The sequence below is a fragment of the Panulirus ornatus genome, chromosome 19 (genome assembly GCF_036320965.1).
Source record: "Panulirus ornatus isolate Po-2019 chromosome 19, ASM3632096v1, whole genome shotgun sequence".
NCBI lineage: Eukaryota > Metazoa > Arthropoda > Malacostraca > Decapoda > Palinuridae > Panulirus > Panulirus ornatus.
This window is the reverse complement of record NC_092242.1, coordinates 29,714,974-29,742,334: the sequence shown is the minus strand read 5'-3', so window position 1 is coordinate 29,742,334 and position 27,361 is coordinate 29,714,974. Positions and strand designations below refer to the sequence as shown.

General features: G+C 39.7%; 1 protein-coding gene across 1 annotated transcript in view; it reads left to right on the top strand.

The window, feature by feature from the left end:
- Positions 1 to 27,361, top strand: part of LOC139755684 (apicoplast pyruvate carrier 1-like) — a 222,822-nt gene that overhangs the window by 39,465 nt on the left and 155,996 nt on the right. Inside the window, exons 2-4 of the mRNA XM_071674331.1 lie at positions 13,714 to 13,835; positions 16,382 to 16,568; positions 20,820 to 20,946. Coding sequence (XP_071530432.1) covers positions 13,714 to 13,835; positions 16,382 to 16,568; positions 20,820 to 20,946 — 436 coding nt within the window. The remainder of the gene's footprint in view (positions 1 to 13,713; positions 13,836 to 16,381; positions 16,569 to 20,819; positions 20,947 to 27,361) is intronic.

Below are 27,361 nucleotides of genomic sequence, written 5' to 3'. Positions count from 1 at the left end.
TTCAAACATACCCATTTTTGCTTTCCGAGATAATGTTCTCGACTTCCACACATTCTTCAAGGCCCCCAGAATTTTCGCCCCCTCCCCCACCCTATGATCCACTTCCGCTTCCATGGTTCCATCCGCTGCCAGATCCACTCCCAGATATCTAAAACACTTCACTTCCTCCAGTTTTTCTCCATTCAAACTCACCTCCCAATTGACTTGACCCTCAACCCTACTGTACCTGATAACCTTGCTCTTATTCACATTTACTCTTAACTTTCTTCTTCCACACACTTTACCAAACTCAGTCACCAGCTTCTGCAGTTTCTCACATGAATCAGCCACCAGCGCTGTATCATCAGCGAACAACAACTGACTCACTTCCCAAGCTCTCTCATCCCCTACAGACTTCATACATGCCCCTCTTTCCAAAACTCTTGCATTTACCTCCCTAACAACCCCATCCATAAACAAATTAAACAACCATGGAGACATCACACACCCCTGCCGCAAACCTACATATATATATATATATATATATATATATATATATATATATATATATATATATATAGTGAAATTGGAGAAAAATGTAGCTTAGACATTGAAGCTTATTGATACAGTGGTTAAATTGATGAGAACTGCTATTGACGTTTGTGTAAATAAATTGTACATTTTCTTTTTCCATAGCCAGAGGTTGAACCATTGTGTGACATTCATTTTTTCATTCATTTCAAGCTAGAAGTTTCAGTTTTCTGAATTGTTTCTTACATTTTTCATATGTATATATATGTATGTGTGTGTGTGTGTATATGTGCGTATGTATGTGTATGTGTGTGTATGTGTATATGTGTATATATATGTATATTATCCCTGGGGATAGGGGTGAAAGAATACTTCCCACGTATTCCTCGCGTGTCGTAGAAAGCGACTAGAGGGGACGGGAGCGGGGGGCCAGAAATCCTCCCCTCCTTCTATTAACTTTCTAAAATGGGAAACAGAAGAAGGAGTCACGCGGGGAGTGCTCATCCTCCTCGAAGGCTCAGAGTGGGGTGCCTAAATGTGTGTGGATGTAACCAAGATGTGAAAAAAGGAGAGATAGGTAGTATGTTTGAGGAAAGGAACCTGGATGTTTTGGCTCTGAGTGAAACGAAGCTCAAGGGTAAAGGGGAAGAGTGGTTTGGGAATGTCTGGGGAGTAAAGTCAGGGGTTAGTGAGAGGACAAGAGCAAGGGAAGGAGTAGGAATACTCCTGAAACAGGAGTTGTGGGAGTATATGATAGAATGTAAGAAAGTAAATTCTCGATTAATATGGGTAAAACTGAAAGTTGATGGAGAGAGGTGGGTGATTATTGGTGCATATGCACCTGGGCATGAGAAGAAAGATCATGAGAGGCAAGTGTTTTGGGAGCAGCTGAATGAGTGTGTTAGTGGTTTTGATGCACGAGACCGGGTTATAGTGATGGGTGATTTGAATGCAAAGGTGAGTAATGTGGCAGTTGAGGGAATAATTGGTATACATGGGGTGTTCAGTGTTGTAAATGGAAATGGTGAAGTGCTTGTAGATTTATGTGCTGAAAAAGGACTGATGATTGGGAATACCTGGTTTAAAAAGCGAGATATACATAAGTATACTTATGTAAGTAGGAGAGATGGCCAGAGAGCGTTATTGGATTATGTGTTAATTGACAGGCGTGCGAAAGAGAGACTTTTGGATGTTAATGTGCTGAGAGGTGCAACTGGAGGGATGTCTGATCATTATCTTGTGGAGGCTAAGGTGAAGATTTGTATGGGTTTTCAGAAAAGAAGAGTGAATGTTGGGGTGAAGAGGGTGGTGAGAGTAAGTGAGCTTGGGAAGGAGACCTGTGTGAGGAAGTACCAGGAGAGACTGAGTACAGAATGGAAAAAGGTGAGAACAATGGAAGTAAGGGGAGTGGGGGAGGAATGGGATGTATTTAGGGATTCAGTGATGGATTGCGCAAAAGATGCTTGTGGCATGAGAAGAGTGGGAGGTGGGTTGATTAGAAAGTGTAGTGAGTGGTGGGATGAAGAAGTAAGAGTATTAGTGAAAGAGAAGAGAGAGACATTTGGACGATTTTTGCAGGGAAAAAATGCACTTGAGTGGGAGATGTATAAAAGAAAGAGACAGGAGGTCAAGAGAAAGGTGCAAGAGGTGAAAAAAAGGGCAAATGAGAGTTGGGGTGAGAGAGTATCATTAAATTTTAGGGAGAATAAAAAGATGTTCTGGAAGGAGGTAAATAAAGTGCGTAAGACAAGGGAGCAAATGGGAACTTAAGTGAAGGGCGCAAATGGGGAGGTGATAACAAGTAGTGGTGATGTGAGAAGGAGATGGAGTGAGTATTTTGAAGGTTTGTTGAATGTGTTTGATGATAGAGTGGCAGATATAGGGTGTTTTGGTCGAGGTGGTGTGCAAAGTGAGAGGGTTAGGGAAAATGATTTGGTAAACAGAGAAGAGGTAGTGAAAGCTTTGCGGAAGATGAAAGCTGGCAAGGCAGCAGGTTTGGATGGTATTGCAGTGGAATTTATTAAAAAAGGGGGTGAATGTATTGTTGACTGGTTGGTAAGGTTATTTAATGTATGTATGACTCATGGTGAGGTGCCTGAGGATTGGCGGAATGCGTGCATAGTGCCATTGTACAAAGGCAAAGGGGATAAGAGTGAGTGCTCAAATTACAGAAGTATAAGTTTGTTGAGTATTCCTGGTAAATTATATGGGAGGGTATTGATTGAGAGGGTGAAGGCATGTACAGAGCATGAGATTGGGGAAGAGCAGTGTGGTTTCAGAAGTGGTAGAGGATGTGTGGATCAGGTGTTTGCTTTGAAGAATGTATGTGAGAAATACTTAGAAAAGCAAATGGATTTGTATGTAGCATTTATGGATCTGGAGAAGGCATATGATAGAGTTGAAAGAGATGCTCTGTGGAAGGTATTAAGAATATATGGTGTGGGAGGAAAGTTGTTAGAAGCAGTGAAAAGTTTTTATCGAGGATGTAAGGCATGTGTACGTATAGGAAGAGAGGAAAGTGGTTGGTTCTCAGTGAATGTAGGTTTGCGGCAGGGGTGTGTGATGTCTCCATGGTTGTTTAATTTGTTTATGGATGGGGTTGTTAGGGAGGTAAATGCAAGAGTTTTGGAAAGAGGGGCAAGTATGAAGTCTGTTGGGGATGAGAGAGCTTGGGAAGTGAGTCAGTTGTTGTTCGCTGATGATACAGCGCTGGTGGCTGATTCATGTGAGAAACTGCAGAAGCTGGTGACTGAGTTTGGTAAAGTGTGTGGAAGAAGAAAGTTAAGAGTAAATGTGAATAAGAGCAAGGTTATTAGGTACAGTAGGGTTGAGGGTCAAGTCAATTGGGAGGTGAGTTTGAATGGAGAAAAACTGGAGGAAGTGAAGTGTTTTAGATATCTGGGAGTGGATCTGGCAGCGGATGGAACCATGGAAGCGGAAGTGGATCATAGATTGGGGGAGGGGGCGAAAATTCTGGGGGCCTTGAAGAATGTGTGGAAGTCGAGAACATTATCTCGGAAAGCAAAAATGGGTATGTTTGAAGGAATAGTGGTTCCAACAATGTTGTATGGTTGCGAGGCGTGGGCTATGGATAGTGTTGTGCGCTGGAGGATGGATGTGCTGGAAATGAGATGTTTGAGGACAATGTGTGGTGTGAGGTGGTTTGATCGAGTGAGTAACGTAAGGGTAAGAGAGATGTGTGGAAATAAAAAGAGTGTGGTTGTGCGAGCAGAAGAGGGTGTTTTGAAATTGTTTGGTCACATGGAGAGAATGAGTGAGGAAAGATTGACAAAGAGGATATATGTTTTAGAGGTGGAGGGAACGAGGAGAAGTGGGAGACGAAATTTTAGGTGGAAAGATGGAGTGAAAAAGATTTTGAGTGATCAGGGCCTGAACATGCAGGAGGGTGAAAGGTGTGCAAGGAATAGAGTGAATTGGAACGGTGTGGTATACCGGGGTCGTCGTGCTGTCAATGGATTGAACCAAGGCATGTGAAGCATCTGGGGTAAACCATCGAAAGTTCTGTGGGGCCTGGATGTGGAAAGGGAGCTGTGGTTTTGGTGCATTATTACATGACAGGTAGAGACTGAGTGTGAGCGAATGGGGCCTTTGTTGTCTTTTCCTAGCGCTACCTCGCACACATGAGGGGGAATGGGGTTGTTATTCCATGTGTGGCGGGGTGGCGATGGGAACAAATAAAGGCAGACAGTATGAATTATGTGCATGTGTATATATGTATATGTCTGTGTGTGTATATATATGTGTACATTGAGATTTATAGGTATGTATATTTGCGTGTGTGGACGTGTATGGATATACATGTGTATATGGGCGGGTTGGGCCATTCTTTCGTCTGTTTCCTTGCGCTACCTCGCTAATGCGGGAGACAGCGACAAAGCAAAATATATAAATAAATATAAATATATTTTTTTTTTTTTATTTTTTTTTTATTTTTTTTTTGCTTTGTCGCTGTCATCAGCGTTTGCGAGGTAGCGCAAGTAAACAGACGAAAGAAATGGCCCAACCCACCCCCATACACATGTATATACATACGTCCACACACGCAAATATACATACCTACACAGCTTTCCATGGTTTACCCCAGACTCTTCACATGCCCTGGTTCAATCCACTGACAGCACGTCAACCCCGGTATACCACATCGATCCAGTTCACTCTATTCCTTGCCCTCCTTTCACCTTCCTGCATGTTCAGGCCCCGATCACACAAAATCTTTTTCACTCCATCTTTCCACCTCCAATTTGGTCTCCCACTTCTAGTTCCCTCCACCTCTGACAAATATATCCTCTTGGTCAATCTTTCCTCACTCATTCTCTCCATATGCCCAAACCATTTCAAAACACCCTCTTCTCCTCTCTCAACCACGCTCTTTTTTTTCCGCACATCTCTCTTACCCTTACGTTACTTACTCGATCAAACCACCTCACACCACACATTGAACTGAAACATCTCATTTCCAGCACATCCATCCTCCTGCGCACAACTCTATCCATAGCCCACGCCTCGCAACCATACAACATTGTTGGAACCACTATTCCTTCAAACATACCCATTTTTGCTTTCCGAGATAATGTTCTCGACTTCCACACATTCTTCAAGGCTCCCAGAACATACACATACTTACACAGAACATTCACATACCTACACAGCTTTCCATGGTTTACCCCAGACGCTTCACATGCCCTGATTGAATTCACTGACAGCACGTCAACCCCAGTATACCACATTGATCCAATTCACTCTATTCCTTGCCCTCCTTTCACCCTCCTGCATGTTTAGGCCCCGATCACACAAAATCTTTTTCACTCCATCTTTCCCCCTCCAGTTTGGTCTCCCACTTCTCTTCGTTCCCTCCACCTCCGACACATATATCCTCTTGGTCAATCTTTCCTCGCTCATTCTCTCCATGTGCCCAAACAATTTCAAAACACCCTCTTCTGCTTTCTCAACCACGCTCTTTTTATTTCCACACATCTCTCTTACCCTTACGTTACTTACTCGATCAAACCACCTCACACCACACATTGTCCTCAAACATCTCATTTCCAGCACATCCATCCTCCTGCGCACAACTCTATCCATAGCCCACGCCTCGCAACCATGCAAAATTGTTGGAACCACTATTCCTTCAAACATACCCATTTTTGCTTTCTGAGATAATGTTCTCGACTTCCACCCATTCTTCTAGTCTTCCAGAATTTTCGCCCCCTCCCCCACCCTATGATCCACTTCCGCTTCCATGGTTCCATCCGCTGCCAGATCCACTCCCAGATATCTAAAACACTTCACTTCCTCCAGTTTTTCTCCATTCAAACTCACCTCCCAATTGACTTGACCCTCAACCCTACTGTACCTAATAACCTTGCTCTTATTCACATTTACTCTTAACTTTCTTCTTTCACACACTTTACCAAACTCAGTCACCAGCTTCTGCAGTTTCTCACATGAATCAGCCACCAGCGCTGTATCATCAGCGAACAACAACTGACTCACTTCCCAAGCTCTCTCATCCCCAACAGACTTCATACTTGCCCCTCTTTCCAAAACTCTTGCATTTACCTCCCTAACAACCCCATCCATAAACAAATTAAACAGCCATGGAGACATCACACACTCCTGCCGCAAACCTACATTCACTGAGAACCAATGACTTTCCTCTCTTCCTACACGTACACATGCCTTACATCCTCGATAAAAACTTTTCACTGCTTCTAACAACTTGCCTCCCACACCATATATTCTTAATACCTTCCACAGAGCATCTCTATCAACTCTATCATATGCCTTCTCCAGATCCATGAATGCTACATACAAGTCCATTTGCTTTTCTAAGTATTTCTCACATACATTCTTCAAAGCAAACACCTGATCCACACATCCTCTACCACTTCTGAAACCACAGTGCTCTTCCCCAATCTGATGCTCTGTACATGCCTTCACCCTCTCAATCAATACCCTCCCATATAATTTACCAGGAATACTCAACAAACTTATACCTTTGTAATTTGAGCACTCACTCTTATCCCCTTTGCCTTTGTACAATGGCACTATGGACGCATTCCGCCAATCCTCAGGCACCTCACCATGAGTCATACATACATTAAATAACCTTACCAACCAGTCAATAATACAGTCACCCACTTTTTTAATAAATTCCACTGCAATACCATCCAAACCTGCTGCCTTGCCGGCTTTCATCTTCCGCAAAGCTTTTACTACCTCTTCTCTGTTTACCAAATCATTTTCCGTAACCCTCTCACTTTGCACACCACCTCGACCAAAACACCCTATATCTGCCACTCTATCATCAAACACATTCAACAAATCTTCAAAATACTCACTCCCTCTCCTATTCACATCACCACTACTTGTTATCACCTCCCCATTTGCGCCCTTCACTGAAGTTCCCATTTGCTCCCTTGTCTTACGCATTTTATTTACCTCCTTCCAGAACATCTTTTTATTCTCCGTAAAATTTAATGATACTCTCTCACCCCAAATCTCATTTGCCCTCTTTTTCACCTCTTGCACCTTTCTCTTGACCCCCTACCTCTTTCTTTTATACATCTCCCACTCAATTGCATTTTTTCCCTGCAAAAATCGTCCAAATGCCTCTCTCTTCTCTTTCACTAATAATCTTACTTCTTCATCCCACCACTCACTACCCTTTCTAATCAACCCACCTCCCACTCTTCTCATGCCACAAGCATCTTTTGCTCAATCATCACTGATTCCCTAAATACATCCCATTCCTCCCCCACTCCCCTTACTTCCATTGTTCTCACCTTTTTCCATTCTGTATTCAGTCTCTCCTGGTACTTCCTCACACAAGTCTCCTTCCCAAGCTCACTTACTCTCACCACCCTCTTCACCCCAACATTCAGTCTTCTTTTCTGAAAACCCATACAAATCTTCACCTTAACCTCTACAAGATAATGACTAGACATCCCTCCAGTTGCACCTCTCAGCACATTAACATCCAAAAGTCTCTCTTTCGCGCGCCTGTCAATTAACACATAATCCAATAACGTTATCTGGCCATCTGTCCTACTTTCATACGTATACTTATGTATATCTCGGTTTTTAAACCAGGTATCTATATATATATATATATATATATATATATATATATATATATATATATATATATATATATATATATATATATATATATATATTTTTTTATTTTATTTTTTTATTTTACTTTGTCGCTGTCTCCCGCGTTTGCGAGGTAGCGCAAGGAAACAGACGAAAGATATGGCCCAACCCCCCCCCATACACATGTATATACATACGTCCACACACGCAAATATACATACCTACACAGCTTTCCATGGTTTACCCCAGACGCTTCACATGCCTTGATTCAATCCACTGACAGCACGTCAACCCCGGTATACCACATCGTTCCAATTCACTCTATTCCTTGCCCTCCTTTCACCCTCCTGCATGTTCAGGCCCCGATCACACAAAATCTTTTTCACTCCATCTTTCCACCTCCAATTTGGTCTCCCTCTTCTCCTCGTTCCCTCCACCTCCGACACATATATCCTCTTGGTCAATCTTTCCTCATTCATTCTCTCCATGTGCCCAAACCACTTCAAAACACCCTCTTCTGCTCTCTCAACCACGCTCTTTTTATTTCCACACATCTCTCTTACCCTTACGTTACTTACTCGATCAAACCACCTCACACCACACATTGTCCTCAAACATCTCATTTCCAGCACAATCATCCTCCTGCGCACAACTCTATCCATAGCCCACGCCTCGCAACCATACAACATTGTTGGAACCACTATTCCTTCAAACATACCCATTTTTGCTTTCCGAGATAATGTTCTCGACTTCCACACATTCTTCAAGGCTCCCAGAATTTTCGCCCCCTCCCCCACCCTATGATCCACTTCCGCTTCCATTGTTCCATCCGCTGCCAGATCCACTCCCAGATATCTAAAACACTTCACTTCCTCCAGTTTTTCTCCATTCAAACTCACCTCCCAATTGACTTGACCCTCAACCCTACTGTACCTAATAACCTTGCTCTTATTCACATTTACTCTTAACTTTCTTCTTCCACACACTTTACCAAACTCAGTCACCAGCTTCTGCAGTTTCTCACATGAATCAGCCACCAGCTCTGTATCATCAGCGAACAACAACTGACTCACTTCCCAAGCTCTCTCATCCCCAACAGACTTCATACTTGCACCTCTTTCCAAAACTCTTGCATTTACTTCCCTAACAACCCCATCCATAAACAAATTAAACAACCATGGAGACATCACACACCCCTGCCGCAAACCTACATTCACCGAGAACCAATCACTCTCCTCTCTTCCTATACGTACACATGCCTTACATCCTCGATAAAAACTTTTCACTGCTTCTAACAACTTTCCTCCCACACCATATATTCTTAATACCTTCCACAGAGCATCTCTCTCAACTCTATCATATGCGTTCTCCAGATCCATAGATGCTACATACAAATCCATTTGTTTTTCTAAGTATTTCTCACATACATTCTTCAAAGCAAACACCTGATCCACACATCCTCTACCACTTCTGAAACCACACTGCTCTTCCCCAATATATATATATATATATATATATATATATATATATATATATATATATATATATATATATATATATATATTTTTTTTTTTCATACTTTTCGCCATTTCCCGCGATAGCGAGGTAGCGTTAAGAACAGAGGACTGGTCCTTTGAGGGAGTATCTTCACCTGGCCCCCTTCTCTGTTCCTTCTTTCGGAAAATTAAAAAAAAAAAAACGAGAGGGGAGGATTTCCAGACCCCCGCTCCCTTCCCTTTTAGTCGCCTTCTACGACATGCAGGGAATACGTGGGAAGTATTCTTTCTCCCCTATCCCCAGGGATAAAGGGATAGTATATATATATATATATATATATATATATATATATATATATATATATATATATATATATATATATATATATATGTAATCAACCATAATTAGATTAAGTACCTCTTCTGTTTACAGACAGAATTAACAGTGACATAAATTTACTAACATCCAGTTAATGACCATTATTGGATTATAGTGATATACTAGATGAATCCTGTGGTTCATCTTCCACCACAACATATACTGTATTGTACTATTATGCAATACATATATATATATATATATATATATATATATATATATATATATATATATATATATATATATATATATATATATATATATATATTATCCCTGGGGATAGGGGAGAAAGAATTCTTCTCACGTATTCCCTGCGTGTCGTAGAAGGCGACTAAAAGGGGAGGGAGCGGGGTTCTGGAAATCCTCCCCTCTCGTTTTTTTTTTAATTTTCCAAAAGAAGGAACAGAGAATTGGGCCAGGTGAGGGTATTCCCTCAAGGCCCAGTCCTCTGTCCTTAACGCTACCTCGCTAAGGCGGGAAATGGCGAATAGTTTGAAAGAAAAAGATAGGGGATAGGGGATTAAGAATACTTCCCACGTATTCCCTCAAAGGCCAGTCCTCTGTTCTTAACGCTACCTCGCTAATGCGGCAAATGGCGAATAGTTTGAAAGAAAAGATATATATATATATATATATATATATATATATATATATATATATATATATATATATATATATATATATATATATATATATATATATTTCTTCTCTTCTTTCATACTATTCGCTATTTCCCGCGTTAGCAAGGTAGCGTTAAGAACAGAGGACTGGGCCTCTGAGGGAATATCCTTACATGGCCTTGTTCTCTGTTCCTTCTTTTGGAAAATTAAAAAAAAACGAGAGGGGAGGATATCCAGCCCCCCGCTCCCTCCCCTTTTAGTCGCCTTTTACGACACGCAGGGAATACGTGGGAAGTATTCTTTCTCCCCTGTTGCGGGAGGTGGCGAGTGGTACGAGGGAAAAGGGGGATATATATATATATATATATATATATATATATATATATATATATATATATATATATATTTGTTTATGGATGGGGTTGTTAGGGAGGTAAATGCAAGAGTTTTGGAAAGAGGGGCAAGTATGAAGTCTGTTGGGGATGAGAGAGCTTGGGAAGTGAGTCAGTTGTTGTTCGCTGATGACACAGCGCTGGTGGCTGATTCATATGAGAAACTGCAGAAGCTGGTGACTGAGTTTGGTAAAGTGTGTGGAAGAAGAAAGTTAAGAGTAAATGTGAATAAGAGCAAGGTTATTAGGTACAGTAGGGTTGAGGGTCAAGTCAATTGGGAGGTGAGTTTGAATGGAGAAAAACTGGTGGAAGTGAAGTGTTTTAGATATCTGGGAGTGGATCTGGCAGCGGATGGAACCATGGAAGCAGAAGTGGATCATAGGGTGGGGGAGGGGGCGAAAATTCTGGGAGCCTTGAAGAATGTGTGGAAGTCGAGAACATTATCTCGGAAAGCAAAAATGGGTATGTTTGAAGGAATAGTGGTTCCAACAATGTTGTATGGTTGCGAGGCGTGGGCTATGGATAGAGTTGTGCGCAGGAGGATGGATGTGCTGGAAATGAGATGTTTGAGGACAATGTGTGGTGTGAGGTGGTTTGATCGAGTGAGTAACGTAAGGGTAAGAGAGATGTAAAAAGAGCGTGGTTGAGAGAGCAGAAGAGGGTGTTTTGAAGTGGTTTGGGCACATGGAGAGGATGAGTGAGGAAAGATTGACCAAGAGGATATATGTGTCGGAGGTGGAGGGAACAAGGAGAAGAGGGAGACCAAATTGGAGGTGGAAAGATGGAGTGAAAAAGATTTTGTGTGATCGGGGCCTGAACATGCAGGAGGGTGAAAGGAGGGCAAGGAATAGAGTGAATTGGAGCGATGTGGTATACCGGGGCTGACGTGCTGTCAGTGGATTGAATCAAGGCATGTGAAGCGTCTGGGGTAAACCATGGAAAGCTGTGAAGTATGTATATTTGCGTGTGTGGACGTATGTATATACATGTGTATGGGGGTGAGTTGGGCCATTTCTTTCGTCTGTTTCCTTGCGCTACCTCGGAAACGCGGGAGACAGCGACAAAGTATGTAAAAAAAAAAAAAAAAAATATATATATATATATATATATATATATATATATATATATATATATATATATATATATATATATATGTGTGTGTGTGTGTGTGTGTGTGTGTGTGTGTGTATATTTCGGTTTATGTGTATATATGTGTATTGCAAGAGGTGACAATGGTGTGCATGATCTAGTATATGCATAAAACCACAGGAAAATGAAACAAGACAAGGTTCCCAATTGCACTTTTGTGTAATGATCACATTATCAAGGGAGCTACAAGAACGAGATAGAAGACAGAACAGTCAGTTGATATACAAGTAAGAGACATAGCTAAGAAGCCATTGGTAAACAAGCATTACTGGATGGTGGTGTTTGGGTCTGGCATCATGCCTGTCATAAAATTATTTTATTATGTGAACAGGAAAGGAAACTGTTTACAAATTTTTCCCTATGAGAAAGCTCTCTAGTTGTATAGACCTTCACTAATATTAATGTTACAATTCTTTGTGTATTTGATAATTATTAGGTACACAAAGGATTGTATCATTAATATTAGTGAAGGTCAGTACAAACTTGATAGCCTTGTTTTAGGGAGAATTTGTAAACAGTTCCCTTTCCTGTCCACGTAATGAAAAAATTTATGACAGGCATGATGCCAGACCTGGACACCACCAACCCGAACACCACCCTCTGGTAATTCTTGTTTACCAGTGACTTCTTAGCTACGTCTTTTCCATGTATATCATCTGACTGTTCTATGATGTGATTATTACACGAAAGTGCACTTGGGAACTTATGTTTCATTCTCCTGTGGTCTTATGTGTATATGTATGTATATATGTGTGTGTATTTGGGTGGATGTGTCTTTCTTCGTCTGTTTTCTGGTGCTACCTCATGAATGCAGGAAATGGCATTCAAGTATGATGAAGGTAATGAAATGTGAATGTAAAAATGCACAATTATGAGTGGCTGGTACAATAGATAATGGCTTTTTCCTAAACCAGGAATGGTTAAGTCAGTTCTTAAAAATGTATTATATTGTTTTTGGAGAAAAGAATGATTTTGCTGTTTTTCTGTACACTGTAGGAGTTTGATGAAAATGAATTGTTCACTGAAATTATGAGATGTAAAACACATTTTTAATTTGTATTACTGTTATATGTCATGCACAAATTTTTTTTTGGTTTTGTTTCTCAAAATGCTTGTATATGTAAGTATTACTTGATGTTTATAAGTGAAGTCTTTATCAGCTTAATAGATGTTAATATATACAACTTTGTCACTTTATTTTCATTGGCTTTAACATTGTTATTTGTAGTGCAGTATATTATAGATAGGACTACATTACATAACATTGTCTTACATAAATTGGTAGTAGTTGGTAGACAGCCATCGACCAGGGAGATATATTACCAGTATTGCCTGGGTATTGGCTATGTCTTGAGCCAGCACTTCAGTGGTTGTCAAGATGCACTCCTCTGACTCAGGTAGCTGTCTTTTCTTTCTGCCTAACTCACACATGGAGTACTGGATTTTGTCCACTAGCATGCAACCTCTTCTTATCACACATAACTCGATGGCACTTAACTCATGTGGTGAACACTATGTGCTAGTCTTACCTTTTAGCAAAATGGTAGGAGCAATTGATAGAAGTTGGTAGGACCGTTTGGGCAGGAATAATAGGTAGAAACATAAGGTAGTAGGTAGGAACATGGGTGGGAGTGTTAGGTAGTAGTAAGTTGGGACATTAGGCAGGAACATTAGCTTTACACGTTAGGTAGAAGCCTCTGCCAATGCTGTACTAGAGTTGCCCTCAGCCCATGGCCTGTTAAGGGTGAGGCACTAGTTATGGAGAGACTGTTGCTTTGGCCACCTACTTGAGGGAGTTCTAGGAGGGAACAGGCAACAGGGATATAGATAGACAGATAGATTACATTACATAATTTCTTCTTACTTGCTTTTATTCTTGTGTGGTGAACCAGTTAGCCACTGTTAAGATTTACGACAGATATGTGAATCATTTAAAATTTCACCTTACCTTTAACTTGTACCTTGTATAAAGCTTTTCCTCCCCTATATTTTTCACTTATTTTTCAAGTTTAACTCATTTGCATTAACTGTCATTTCTTTCTTTGTAGGGTTGCCTGTTTGAAAGAGAAGGTGACATGCAGCCAACAATTGAGGAAAACTGTGAGAGGTGTTTGTGCTGTTATTGGTGGCATTCTCATCCATCTCACCCTAGGCAACCTCTACAGCTTCGGTACTCATCTCCATGCGACATGGCTAATGATTTTTCATAATGTTCATGTTAATATGTACTTGTTTCATTAATGCAACATATTGGATATATAAATGATTTGAAGACTTTTCAGTGGGATTTTTTATTTTCTATTTTTACATACGTATACTTATGTATATTTCTCTTTTTAAACCAGGTATTCACAATCACCAGTCTTTTTTCAGCACATAAATCTACAAGCTCTTCACCATTTCCATTTACAACACTGAACATCCCATGTATACCAATTTTTCCCTCAACTGCCACATTACTAACCTTTGCATTCCAATCACCGATCAGTATAACCCGGTCTCGTGCATCGAAACCACTAACACACTCATTCAGCTGCTCCCAAAACACTTGCCTCTCATAATCTTTCTTCTCATGCCCAGGTGTATATGCATCAATAATCACCCATCTCTCTCCATAAACTTTCAATTTTACCCATATCAATGTAGAGTTTACTTTCTTACACTGTATCACATACTCCCACCACTCCTGTTTCAGGAGTAGTTCTACTCATTCCCTTGCTCTTGTTCTCTCACCAACTCCTGGGGGGGAGTGCTGTGAATTGGTGGGTGTCTTGGCAAAGGGGAAGTCAATGCTTGGAACGTGATTTGGGAGGTCTTGCTGGAGTGGGGTTCTTTAAAGTGAAGGGCTTTGGTTGGATGGGGAATTGCTGGAGGGGAGGGTAGTGCATAGAGGGTTGAGTGAAGGAAGGGCCAAGATGTATGTAGAGTCAGTGTAGGGGAAGGCTGTGTAAGGCATTAGGGTTGTGTGGGGATAGGGGAGAGGTGGGAGATGCAGGTGGTTTGGGTCAAGGCAAGGGAGGGCAGTGCAAGGGTGAGGGGAGGGCTGTTCTGTAGGCGGGGGTTGGGAAGGGGTGGGTCATGCAGGGGCTAAAGTTTATCTAAAGGAGTAAATGTCCAGCCACTAGAGTGGGCAAAGTGGTGGAAGTTTCAAAGCCCAAAATGATAAAAGCTTCAGTGCTTGGCCATTGGCAGCTCAAAGAAAATAGTAATGTTAATTGACTGATGAATTCTTAATGAGAGCCAAAATTTTTGATTTTTTTATGGATAGTTTTAAGTTTTTAGATGTCTTAAAGGAGGCCAAAATGTATAATTCTATGAAAATAGATTTGATTTTTTTTGATATATTCATGCTAAATAGTGCTTGATGTTAGGTTCTTGAACTCTACAGTTCCACAAAATGAAAACCTACTGGTCATGAGGTGTGTACATGCCATGTCCAGACATGGTCGTTTACTGGAACTATGGTACCCAGTTGATCATAATCTATTTTAGGTCATAGGGAATCCAAGCTCAAATTTTGTACTGAAATGGATGACTGAATTCTGGTTTTGGCAACCAACCATCACTTGCTATGACTACCCTGCTTCAAACTTAGAAAGACTGTACAGATCACTGAAGACTTTATAGGTGAACATCTTGTAACACCAAGCTTTGATAGTCCATAATCCTTAGCAAAGATTGCATGTCTTCTTTAGAATTTTTTTTTTCCCTCTGCTAACCAACCCTTGATAGTCCATCATCCAGAACAAAGACTGCTTGTCTTCTTAAGAAATTCTTTTTTCTCCAGCTAAATTAAATGTTCTATGGTCAGCCAATTAAAACCTTGGTAGACTTTACAAATTGTAGAAAACTTTAAAGGAGAACATCTGTCTACATAACACCAGGATTTTGCAGTTCATTAATTACATGGAAGATTGCTTGTCTTATAAAGAAATTAATGTAAGTTTACCACCTGGGATTAGAAGCTAAGGTACATGATTTCATGGAAGTACCTCCACCATGGCTTTCTTTTATGAAAGCACCTTCCTTTGGAAGACATCAGTAAAAGATTTTGGACCTCATACAAGACTTTTGTATGTTGTTACTTTTGCAACATTCATTGTGTAACCCTGGGAATGTTAACTAAATTTGAAAAACACAGGATACATGAACAATATGATATCAGTGATAGAATTAGGGGGTCATCTGTCATTCAATTGGTATGCTTTCCTTGTTCATGAAATGGAAATTCATGGAGAGAAATGTAATTTTAAGTGTTCACATTTGGACCTTTTGCTTATTGACTAGATAAGTGGCATTAGTTTGCAGCTAACATGGTCTGTATAGGAAGTCTTGTGTAGGTGTTGCCTCCTCTTATTAGTGGACTATTCCTATTTCATGGCAAAGAGTGCAACTGGAGTGTGATTAGCTTAAGTTAGGTCTTAGCCTTAGGAGTTGTTAGGCATTTGTGAGACCTCATCTTTTGAGGAGAATTTCTTTTTGTTTTATATTCCAGAGATACACTCAAGAAATTCAAACAAACTATACTGGTTTGAGAGGGAACTCAGTCATTACAGTTCCACTGCAAGAACTGAAAAAAAGTCTGACATGAAAAGTCTCTTATCAGTAAGTTTTAAGATTGTTATGCCATGATTATTACAGTACTGTACTGTATCTCTTTTTGCTTATGGGCATACTATAATATTGAGTCATTAGTTACTTCAAATATTCTTTCAGGTAACATGATGACATACATGGCATCCTATATGCATGAGAGAGTAGATTCCAACATAAGCTATGGTAACTTCATATGGGTAAACTCAATAACCACTGCTGCTCAGGGTTTGTTCATGGTGTTTGGTGGGCTTATGGAGAGAAGATTTGGACCAAAACTAACCTGCTTTATTGGATGTTCCCTGCTAAGGTATGTTTAGATGTTATCATCATATGGAAGTCACTAGATACTGGTAGTGAAGTAAACTATGTACTTGCTTTAATGTGAATATGTCAACCTGCTTACTTACTACATGTAATGATTTTTTAACATCATATCTTAACAGATTTCAGTAACGCTGTATGTGATAATTCATTACATGATTTTTAATGACTTTGCTAATCTGTATTGATTTGAATATGGTTTTTTCTGTATAAGGATCAGTAAGATTATTATCATTGCAGGCGGTAAGCTCTTGCATTTGAACAGAATGATGATCATATTTCAAGGTCCCCGTATACACCAGTTGTCTCTTCTGCATTTGCTACTTCTGTACTCTTTATCAAACTGTCATTGTTCCTTGGCACACTTACCTCACTTAGATTCCTTCTTGGCCTATTATGAACAGAAATTGTAAATGATATGGATTATATTTCTTTTTCCATTAACACCAACTTTGATATTGATCTTTTGACCCCAGAACTGATTTGTGTGAATAAGGAAGTGTTTTTGGAATGAGGAGAATAGTGTAAAAAACAAGAGAACAAATTGGAGCATCACTAAGGAAAACAGATAGAGATGTGGTTACAGGCAGTGAAAATATAAAGAGGAGATTGGATAAGTGTTCTGAAGGAATAATGCATGTGTTAGATAAACAACCAGCAGCCTGCTGGCCTCATGCAGCTCTTGAGTGACACATTTGTTCCCCCTGGTGTCTATGTAATACTGTACAAAAATCAAGCCACAATTGACTTGTGATACTGAGAACCTTCATATGCCTCTACTATATAGCATATTTCTCAGTTATTGATATATTGTACAGGTTGTACCTTTTTAATCCAGCACCCTTAGGAACTGGCCATTGTCAGACCACAGAAAATGTCAGAAAACAGAAATTGACCCCTTGTTCTGGGGCTATAAGAAATATAACAGGACTGTTAATTAGCTTGGCTGCAGTGTAAACAGATTTTAGTACCTTAGCGATGCTAACAATGCCCCCTTGGTGGCAGATCCACAAACTAATGGGAGCAGATTCAAAATGTGCTGCACCATGGAAGTTGCCAGACCATAGAGCACCGGAGTACATAGATACAACTTTTACTTCATTGTATTAAGGGTGGCTGTTTCTGATGATAAAGAATCATGATAATGATGTGAAAGCTTGATGTGAATGAGGCCTAATGTGCTGGAGTGCATTGATGTTGACAGCCAGAGATCCCTGAAGTCAACTGATTACACAATCAGTCTGGAGGTGAATGTGTTCATTAAAGAATTGTTTGCTGTTAAGTTGAAAGATATTTTTAGCATATCAAATTACATTTTACTTTAAGTATGGATAAAACTTTTTAGCTTCCTTTTCAGCTGATCAAATATGACTGATATAAAAGAAGGAAGATGGCAATTCCACTAATATAAAAGAAAATAAAAGATGGAATAAAAGAAGGAAGATGGCAACTTGACTACTATTAGAGAAGGAAGATAGCAACTGAACTAATTTAAAGGAAAGATGGCAACTTCACTAATATAAAAAAAGGAAGATTGCAATGAATGAGCCTTATGTGCAGTAGTGCATCAAATATTGATAGCCAAAGATCTAAAAAGGAAGATTGCAACCCCACTTGTATAAAAGAAGGAAGATGGCAAGTGAATTAATATAAAAGAAGGAATTAAAGAAGGAGGATGGGAACTCGACAAATATAAAAGAAGGTATAAAAGAAGGATGGCAACTTCACTATTATAAAAGAAGGGACATTGCAATGAATGAGGCCTATTGTGCAGAAATGCATTGATATTGACTGAGAGATCTCTACAGTCAACTGATTTCACAGTCAGTGAGGAGGTGAATGCGTTTATTGGAGAAAAAGGCTGCCATGGTGTGAGCATCTCTGTCAGTTTGGTGATGATGCAGGTTTTGATTTGATATGAATTGTTTGCTGTTCAGTTGAAAGATGTTTTCAGGGCATCAGATTCCATTTTACTGGAAGTACAGATAAACATATTTTGCTTTGTATTCAACTGATCAGATGTGACTAATATAAAAGAAGGGGGATGACAACTCCACTAATATAAATGAAGGAATAAAAGAAGGAAGATTGCAACTCTACTGTCATAAAAGAAGGAATAAAAGAGGGAAGATGTCATCTCCACTTCTATGAAAGAAGGAATAAAAGAAGGAACAGGCAAATCCACTAATATAAAAGAAGGAAGATGTAACTCCTAGCACTATTTTTAATTGAGACAAGTTTCATCAGTTCAGGCTGTGACTCTGTGAGGACTACTCACTTTACTGCCTACATTTTCATTATTTCATTACTTTTGAAAGTGGCTTCTACATTTGTAGGGAAAACTACATCATGAAGGAGGAAACTTGAGAATGAAAACTAAAGGTTTCAAGAAAATTGGAATCAAGTATTTTCCTGATTGAAGAAAAGAGTATGTTTTTCATTGTGCTGCTGTAGCTAAAGAGTGTATTTGCACAGGAATGAAGCACAAAATGTGTGGTGATTTTTACAGGTAAAGTGGGAATGCTGAAGATAAAATCTCTTGTCCACGGCCTTGATGTTCAGAAAAACATGTTCACCCAAAGGCATCAAGAGGTTGGAACTGCGATAGAGGTTGATTAGCAAAAGCTTTGCAACCATTTATAGGTGGTGACTTTGTCAAAACGTGTATAGTCATTGGTGTTTCCACACTGTGTTCAGATGCAGTAAAGAAACACTAAAACATTAACTTAGATTATGTGATAGTACAAAATAGAATTACTGATTTGGTGAGTGCTGCATTAGGACAGCTAAAATATAGAGTCAAGGAATTTGTGTTTTTCTCTTCAGCATCTGATGAAACAACTGATGTCTCATTAACAGGTCAACCATGTGTGGGTATGTGGTGTATAACATGACTTTGCTGTTCATGAAAAATTTGTTGATGTCAGTTAACTGAAGGGGTAAACAAAAGTGAGGGACTTATAAAGTGCTTTTGGAATTCAGTTTTATTACATGTACCACCTGCAGAATTTTGTGGCAGAGCCTCAAACTCTGATCACATTTTGTACATGCAATGGAACTTGTTTCAAACCATGAAATTCATGAAAGCGAGCCCTGAATTATTGTGGTTTCTTGGAAAAATTGAAGCTGAGTAACATAATATTTTTTTTCCTCAAAATTCAGTGAATAAAAAAGGGAGAGCAGTTCCAGAGCTTGAAAACATGTGGCTTTGTAATCTATCATTTCTTGTTGATATTAATAATTGTCTAAATAACTTCAATACCAGACTTAAGAGGAGTAACCAGATTGTTTCATGGCATGCAAATAATGTGTCACCTTTTCAACATAAGCCTGAGCTGTTTCAGTCACTACTCCTTCAAGGTGAGGTAAGTCTTTTTATCAAGATTAGAATTCTTCATGAAGTGTTTAACAAGTGAGTTGAAGATGTCGAGAAAGAACACAAAAATTTGTAGCTGTTTTGCTACCTTTTGTCTATATATCCTGGTGAAATTGGAGTAGAAGCTCGGTTAGAACTGATTCATCTTTGAAACTGTAACATACTTTGCTCATAGTTTATGGAAGAGAACTTAATCAGTTTTTACAAGTGTTTGCATGAAAAGACTGCTATTTATTCATGTTCCACTTACATCCACCCTCAAGGGAGATTAGGTCAGACTTTAACTCTTTTATGAGTTTTAACTCCTTTGCTTTAACAATGTAAGGATTGCTTCTCATGATTCATTCTCTGAACTCTAAATCATTACCATTTATTGTCACTCATGTATTTGTTTAATGTTGCTGAAAAAGGTATCTGAAAAATATTGTTCACAATAGTGACATGCATCGGATGTAAGTTTTTGAGAAACGGCACAGGACCAGGCATGAAAGTGGAAGCACTGCATGCCATAGTGGTTGCCATATAGTATATATGACAATTTCTGCTGGTTGTCATTATTAACTTCCATATGAATATGATTTACATGGTTATATTAATTGGACTGGCAGTGTAAAGACAGTGTGAGCCAGCCTCTCCATTTGGGGCTTGAACCTGGGCCTGTGAGGTTGGTGGGAGACAGTGTTAACCACTGAACAATGAGGAAATGTATGCATGCTAGCTTGTTTGGTGCACTAATCATATCATTTCATATAAGCTATGACAACATTGATTGGTCAGAATGTTGGATTCATGTTGTATGAGTTTGACATTGATATGTTTCCTTATACCTTACCTGTACTTTACCAGAGGCTTTATTTTCAGTGCTGGCATTATGCTGACGTATTATGCGATTGAGGTATCGCTGTTTTCTGTAATCCTGACATATGGACTGTTGTCTGGACTAGGAATATCCTTGTCTTATGTTACTCCCCTTGCTTGTGGCATGCAGGTAATGCTTGCTATCCTTGTCCATACTTTTTGATTTTTTGAAGTATATTGCATTTATGTTGCATTTATTTTGATGTATTAGACAGCTTCATTCACTCAAGGAAGTATTAAGAATGGAAGTAGGGATTGTCTCTTCTCTGCAAGATGTTCTTGATTTTCATTTAATTGAAACCAAATAATGGCTGGGAAAGCCTATGTTTGTTCACAGAGATAAAAATATGATGTCACAGTTGCCTGCTGACTTTATTCAAAACTTTCCTCAGTAAAGAATCATTCTTTGCCATTGAAATATAATATCATCCTCTTCACTTTAATAACTGATCACTCATTTTGCAGTTGACAATTTCTAACATGAGTCATTGTTGAAATGCTTGAATACGTATTAGATCAATCCCTCCTCAGAAAACTTTCCCTCTTCAAACAGTTCCCCTTGATCAATTTCCCCTAGCCACATTTTCCGCTGATATATGAATTAAAGGCTGAGAATAATTTGTCAAGGTTAGGATTTGTTATGTTTTGTTTTGTTTTTGGTCAGGATGGGTAAGCTAGGCTACGTTAAGCTAGATTAGACTAAATGAGGATCGGCTGTAAGTTTTACATCTGTTGACAAAGATAATACGTGTCAGAGGTGGAGGGAAGAAGGAGAAGCCGGAGACCAAATTGGATTTGAAAGGATGGAGTGAAAAAGATTTAGAGCAATTGGTGCCTGAACATGCAGAAGGGTGAGAAGCATGCAAGGAATAGAGTGAATTGGAATGCTTTGGTATATTGGGGTGGACATGCTGACAGTGGAGTGAACCAGGGCATATGAAATGTCTGGAGTAGGCCATGCAAAGGTTTGTGGGGCCTGGATGTGGATAGGGAGCAGCATTTTTGATGCATTACACATGACAGCTGGAGATTAAGTGTGAATGAATATGGCCCTTCTTTTGTTTATTTTCATGGTGCTACTTCGCTGATGCAGGAGTGGCGATGCTTTTTTCTATGGGGCTTGGTGGCACAATGATTGGATGAAGGCAAGCAAATATGAATATGTACATGTGTAGATATGTATATGTCTGTGTATGTGTATGTATGTGTGTATGTTGATATGTACATGTATGTGTGTGTGTATATATATGCCTGTATATGAGTGGATGGGTCTTTCATTGTCTGTTTCCTGGTGCTACCTCACTGACATGGTAAATGGCGGTCAAGTATAATAAAGATATAAGAAAAAAGATATTTTTCATCGTTGTTTGTCATGTCCCTCATTAGCAAGGCAGCATCAGGAACAGACAAAGATAAGGCCTCATTTTCTCACATCGATTCTCTAGTTATCATTGTAATGCATGCGTAATGCATACTTAGATATTAAGTGGAATAGTGGGAATTGGCCTGGAGAGATTGCTTGAGGGAGTTGTTTAGGGGGATTGTTCCATAACCAGTTGAATGTTACGGAATCTCTTACTAAATAAGAATGGTCCTCTTTCTTACTGTATGTAGTATAAGTGCACTGGATCATCCTTTTTGTCTAGCATGTTATGTTAGCAGTTTTTTAGACAAAATTGCAGCTTGATTCCCATTAACCATAAATCAGTACTAAATCATTTGCTGTATCAGCAGTCATATTTTGATTTCTTAGGTTGTGAACTGTACAGATTGTTTTCTATACCTGTGATTAACCCCTTAGTACCATGTACCATGTGATTTATTAATATCTTGACAGTAGCATATGATTTTATATTTGGTGGTGAATGATCAGTCTTTTTGGAGCTCAAAGTAAAATTGTTAGAGCAATTGTGTTAAAATCTATTCGTGGGAGATGGCGAATAGTATGAAAGAAAGAAAATTTTATTTTATGTCATGGTATATTGTTTTCAGGCTTAACTCTTTCACAGTGCAACTTAACAGAAATTGCCATACTTATCATGAAAAAATAGTGAAAATCTGAAAATATTCTCTCTACAGAATATGTTTGAATCATATATCATTGATGAAAATACCCCAGAAGTAGTATACTTTCCTCTATTTAGGTGTGTGAGGATGTTAGATGATGGGGGAGAGCTTAGGTTGGCGACATTGATACTCCACATACATATAGATAGACAGTAGTTAATGGGAATCCTGATGTGATTTCATTCTACATATACCCAATCTCTTTAAACAATTTGTGTTTCTTCCTTGTGTGATTTCATGCTTCACTTACATATCATTCACACTTCTCATACATATTATTGATGTATATGTGCATTACTTGCTAAGCATAAATACTGACACCTCTACAAAACTGATTGAATAACGTACATAACATCTTTTCTGACTTTCTTTGGGTTAATTACTGTCTGTTATGTGGTGATGCTTCTGTCTCTGCCAAACACATAGCAGAGTTTAATCTTGTGGGAATAGAAGCATTTGTCCCCTCTTCCTCCAAAACAACCTATTCATCCAATCTATGGTTCAACTCTTCCTATTCTGAGCCATTCAGGCAAGGGATAAGGCATATTAGGCTTGGAAAACAATCTCCTTCCTCTGGCTTCCATTCAACTTTGTCACTGCCCATAATTGCTGCAAGCAAATTATCCGTGAGAAGTGTTTCTTTGCTCAAGGGAAGAGCGATAACCTCTCCTTGTCATCCACAGATAGGTCTTTCTGGTCTTTAGCTAAGGGCATCTCTAACAACTTCATTCACTCTACCTTTCCTTTGCTTTTCCGTTCTGATGGTACTATAGCTGACTCTCCTGTAGACAAAGCAACTCTCTTTGGTTCCTGTTTCTCCCCAACTCCACATTCGATGATGCTCCTCTTAATAATCCTATGCCGCTTCCCATAGTCTCTTTTCTGGACACAGGCAAGGCTTATGGTCTTGATGGCATCCATCCCTGTTTACTGAAAGAGTGTGCCTCTGAAGTTGCACGTGTGCTTGCTCGTCTGTTCTGTTTCTGTTTAAAAACCAAAACTTTTCTTTCTCCTTGGAAGGATGCGTTGATACATCCCATCCCTAACAAGAGGGACTTCTCTGACCCCAACTATCATCCTATTGCTTTGACATCTACCATTTCCAAAATCTTTGAATTCCTCCTCACCTCCCATATCCTTAAACACCTTGAAAATCAGTCTTCTCTCTGATCACCAGTATGCCATCCATAAGGCAAGATCGAGTGGCGATACTCTTTCCTATCTTACTAATGTGTGGGGAGTCACTTGTAGTGGTGTGGCATTGGGGTCTCATCTCTAAGCTCCCCTTTTTTGGCTTCCCTCTCTCACTTTCCTCCTTCATATCCATCTACATTAGTTCCCCTCAAGGTTCTATCCTGTCCCCTACACTTTTTCTCCTTTTTTCAATGATATCCTAACCTTCACAAATAGTCCAATGCTCTCATATGCTGATGGCTCAACACTGCATTCTTCTATATCCTTCAGTTCTGCTCCCTCCTCTCTCGTTTGATCAGCATCTTGTTTTAGCACAGCTTCCTCAGTAATACCTCAAAGACCCTGTGTCTACCCATATCTCTGTTGAAAACTCTTTACAACTTTTGTATTTCCTTTGATGGTTCTGTAATTCTGCCTCCTGACTTACTGAACATACTTGGCATTACTGTAACATCCATTCTTTCTTGAAAACCTCACATTACAGGAATAGCTAAGTCTGCTTCTAAGAAACTGGGTATCCTGTTTAGATGTTGAAACTTATTTTCTTCTGAACAGTTGCTTTGTTTATACAAGGGATTGATTCGTCCTTGTATGGCCTACTGTTCTCACATTTGGGGCGGTTCTTGCTTTGCATCCTTACTTGACAGAATTGAGTCGAAAGCGGTCCAACTTATAAACTGTCACAGACTAACTTCTGAACTTGACCCCTTGCCCTACGCTGCAATGTTTGTTCACTTTCCCTCTTGTATATGTGTTACTTTGGTTTTTACTCCTGACTCCTAGCTGTTTGTGTGCCTACTTCACTAGGTAGACCATGCAATACTTGGCCAGCTGGTACATCACATGATTGTTGCGTTGCCATCAGCAACTCAAGGTTGGGCTCACCGTTTTGACAACTGCTTCTTTCCCAACAAGTTAAAACTTTGGAACTCTCTACCCTCTCATGTCTTTCTCAATATCTGTGACCTGACACATTTAAAAAGACAGGCTTTTCACTTCCTCCAGAATTCTTATATACCTTTCCTAGTCTTTTCTTTTTCTGTTTCATAATTCTCTCTTCATTTCAACTAAGGCCTATCCTTGATGTGGACTTTTGTCTGTGACTTGAGCCTTCAACATTAAAAAAAAAAAAAGAATTTAGCAAAAGATAATCGTTTTTTTTTTTTTTTTTTTTTTTTTATACTTTGTCGCTGTCTCCCGCGTTTGCGAGGTAGTGCAAGGAAACAGACGAAAGAAATGGCCCAACCCCCCCCCCCCATACACATGTACATACACACGTCCACACACGCAAATATACATACCTACACAGCTTTCCATGGTTTACCCCAGACGCTTCACATGCCTTGATTCAATCCACTGACAGCACGTCAACCCCTGTATACCACAGCGCTCCAATTCACTCTATTCCTTGCCCTCCTTTCACCCTCCTGCATGTTCAGGCCCCGATCACACAAAATCTTTTTCACTCCATCTTTCCACCTCCAATTTGGTCTCCCTCTTCTCCTCGTTCCCTCCACCTCCGACACATATATCCTCTTGGTCAATCTTTCCTCACTCATTCTCTCCATGTGCCCAAACCATTTCAAAACACCCTCTTCTGCTCTCTCAACCACGCTCTTTTTATTTCCACACATCTCTCTTACCCTTACGTTACTTACTCGATCAAACCACCTCACACCACACATTTTCCTCAAACATCTCATTTCCAGCACATCCATCCTCCTGCGCACATCTCTATCCATAGCCCACGCCTCGCAACCATACAACATTGTTGGAACCACTATTCCTTCAAACATACCCATTTTTGCTTTCCGAGATAATGTTCTCGACTTCCACACATTTTTCAAGGCTCCCAAAATTTTCGCCCCCTCCCCCACCCTATGATCCACTTCCGCTTCCATGGTTCCATCCGCTGACAGATCCACTCCCAGATATCTAAAACACTTCACTTCCTCCAGTTTTTCTCCATTCAAACTCACCTCCCAGTTGACTTGACCCTCACCCCTACTGTACCTAATAACCTTGCTCTTATTCACATTTACTCTTAACTTTCTTCTTCCACACACTTTACCAAACTCAGTCACCAGCTTCTGCAGTTTCTCACATGAATCAGCCACCAGCGCTGTATCATCAGCGAACAACAACTGACTCACTTCCCAAGCTCTCTCATCCCCAACAGACTTCATACTTGCCCCTCTTTCCAGGACTCTTGCATTTACCTCCCTAACAACCCCATCCATAAACAAATTAAACAACCATGGAGACATCACACACCCCTGCCGCAAACCTACATTCACTGAGAACCAATCACTTTCCTCTCTTCCTACACGTACACATGCCTTACATCCTCGATAAAAACTTTTCACTGCTTCTAACAACTTTCCTCCCACACCATATATTCTTAATACCTTCCACAGAGTGTGTATTTCCATCTAAAGTACACACATTCTTACCGAAGAAATGTTTTCTTATATCCTAAAAAAACTTCAATATTGGGCTTGTAAATCTAGCATCATGTCAAGATGACTTGTGTACACTCTTTGACAGTGTCTGTGTCACTGAAATAAGTAATGTTTTTTCCAGCAGTGATAGCAAGATTGCAATGATGTCTGTGGGTAATTGGTGGAAGCAAACATCAGCTGGAATTCTAAATGATGATGGAAGCCAATAGACATCATATGACATACAGAGCATTCATAGCAAAATATGTCAATTTACACATGGAACAGTGAAAGGCTCAGCATCCATCTAGATTTTTTCTCAGTTTTGAGGTATATCTCAGCCTTTTGGGGAAAGGGAGATTAAGTTTTTGCCATGATTTTTTTACTGCCAGTTAACTCTAATCATCCTTCCTCTCATGATTACTGTATATACAGTAAACTCTCGGTTTAATGGACTAATAGGGAGAAGGGATGTCTGTTGATACTGAAAGCCTGTCAAATCAAATGCGACCTAGTTGAAGTGTAGTTGAAGAAGAAAAGTTTTTAGTGAAATAAAAGAGAGGCATTTGTGTGGTACTTACAAGAAAGGAGTGCAAATGATTGGGAGATGTATAAGAGAAATTGACAGGTAATGAAGAGGAAGGTGCAGGGGTTGAAGAAGAGGGCAAATGGAAGTTGGGGTGAGAGAGTATCATTAAACTTTGGGGAGAAAATAGAGATTCTTTAGAAGAAGGTAAATAACTTTTAAAAATTATATTTTATTCATTTTGCTTTGTCGCTGTCTCCCACGTTAGCGAGGTAGCACTAGGAAACAGACCAAAGAATGCCCCAACCCACCCACAT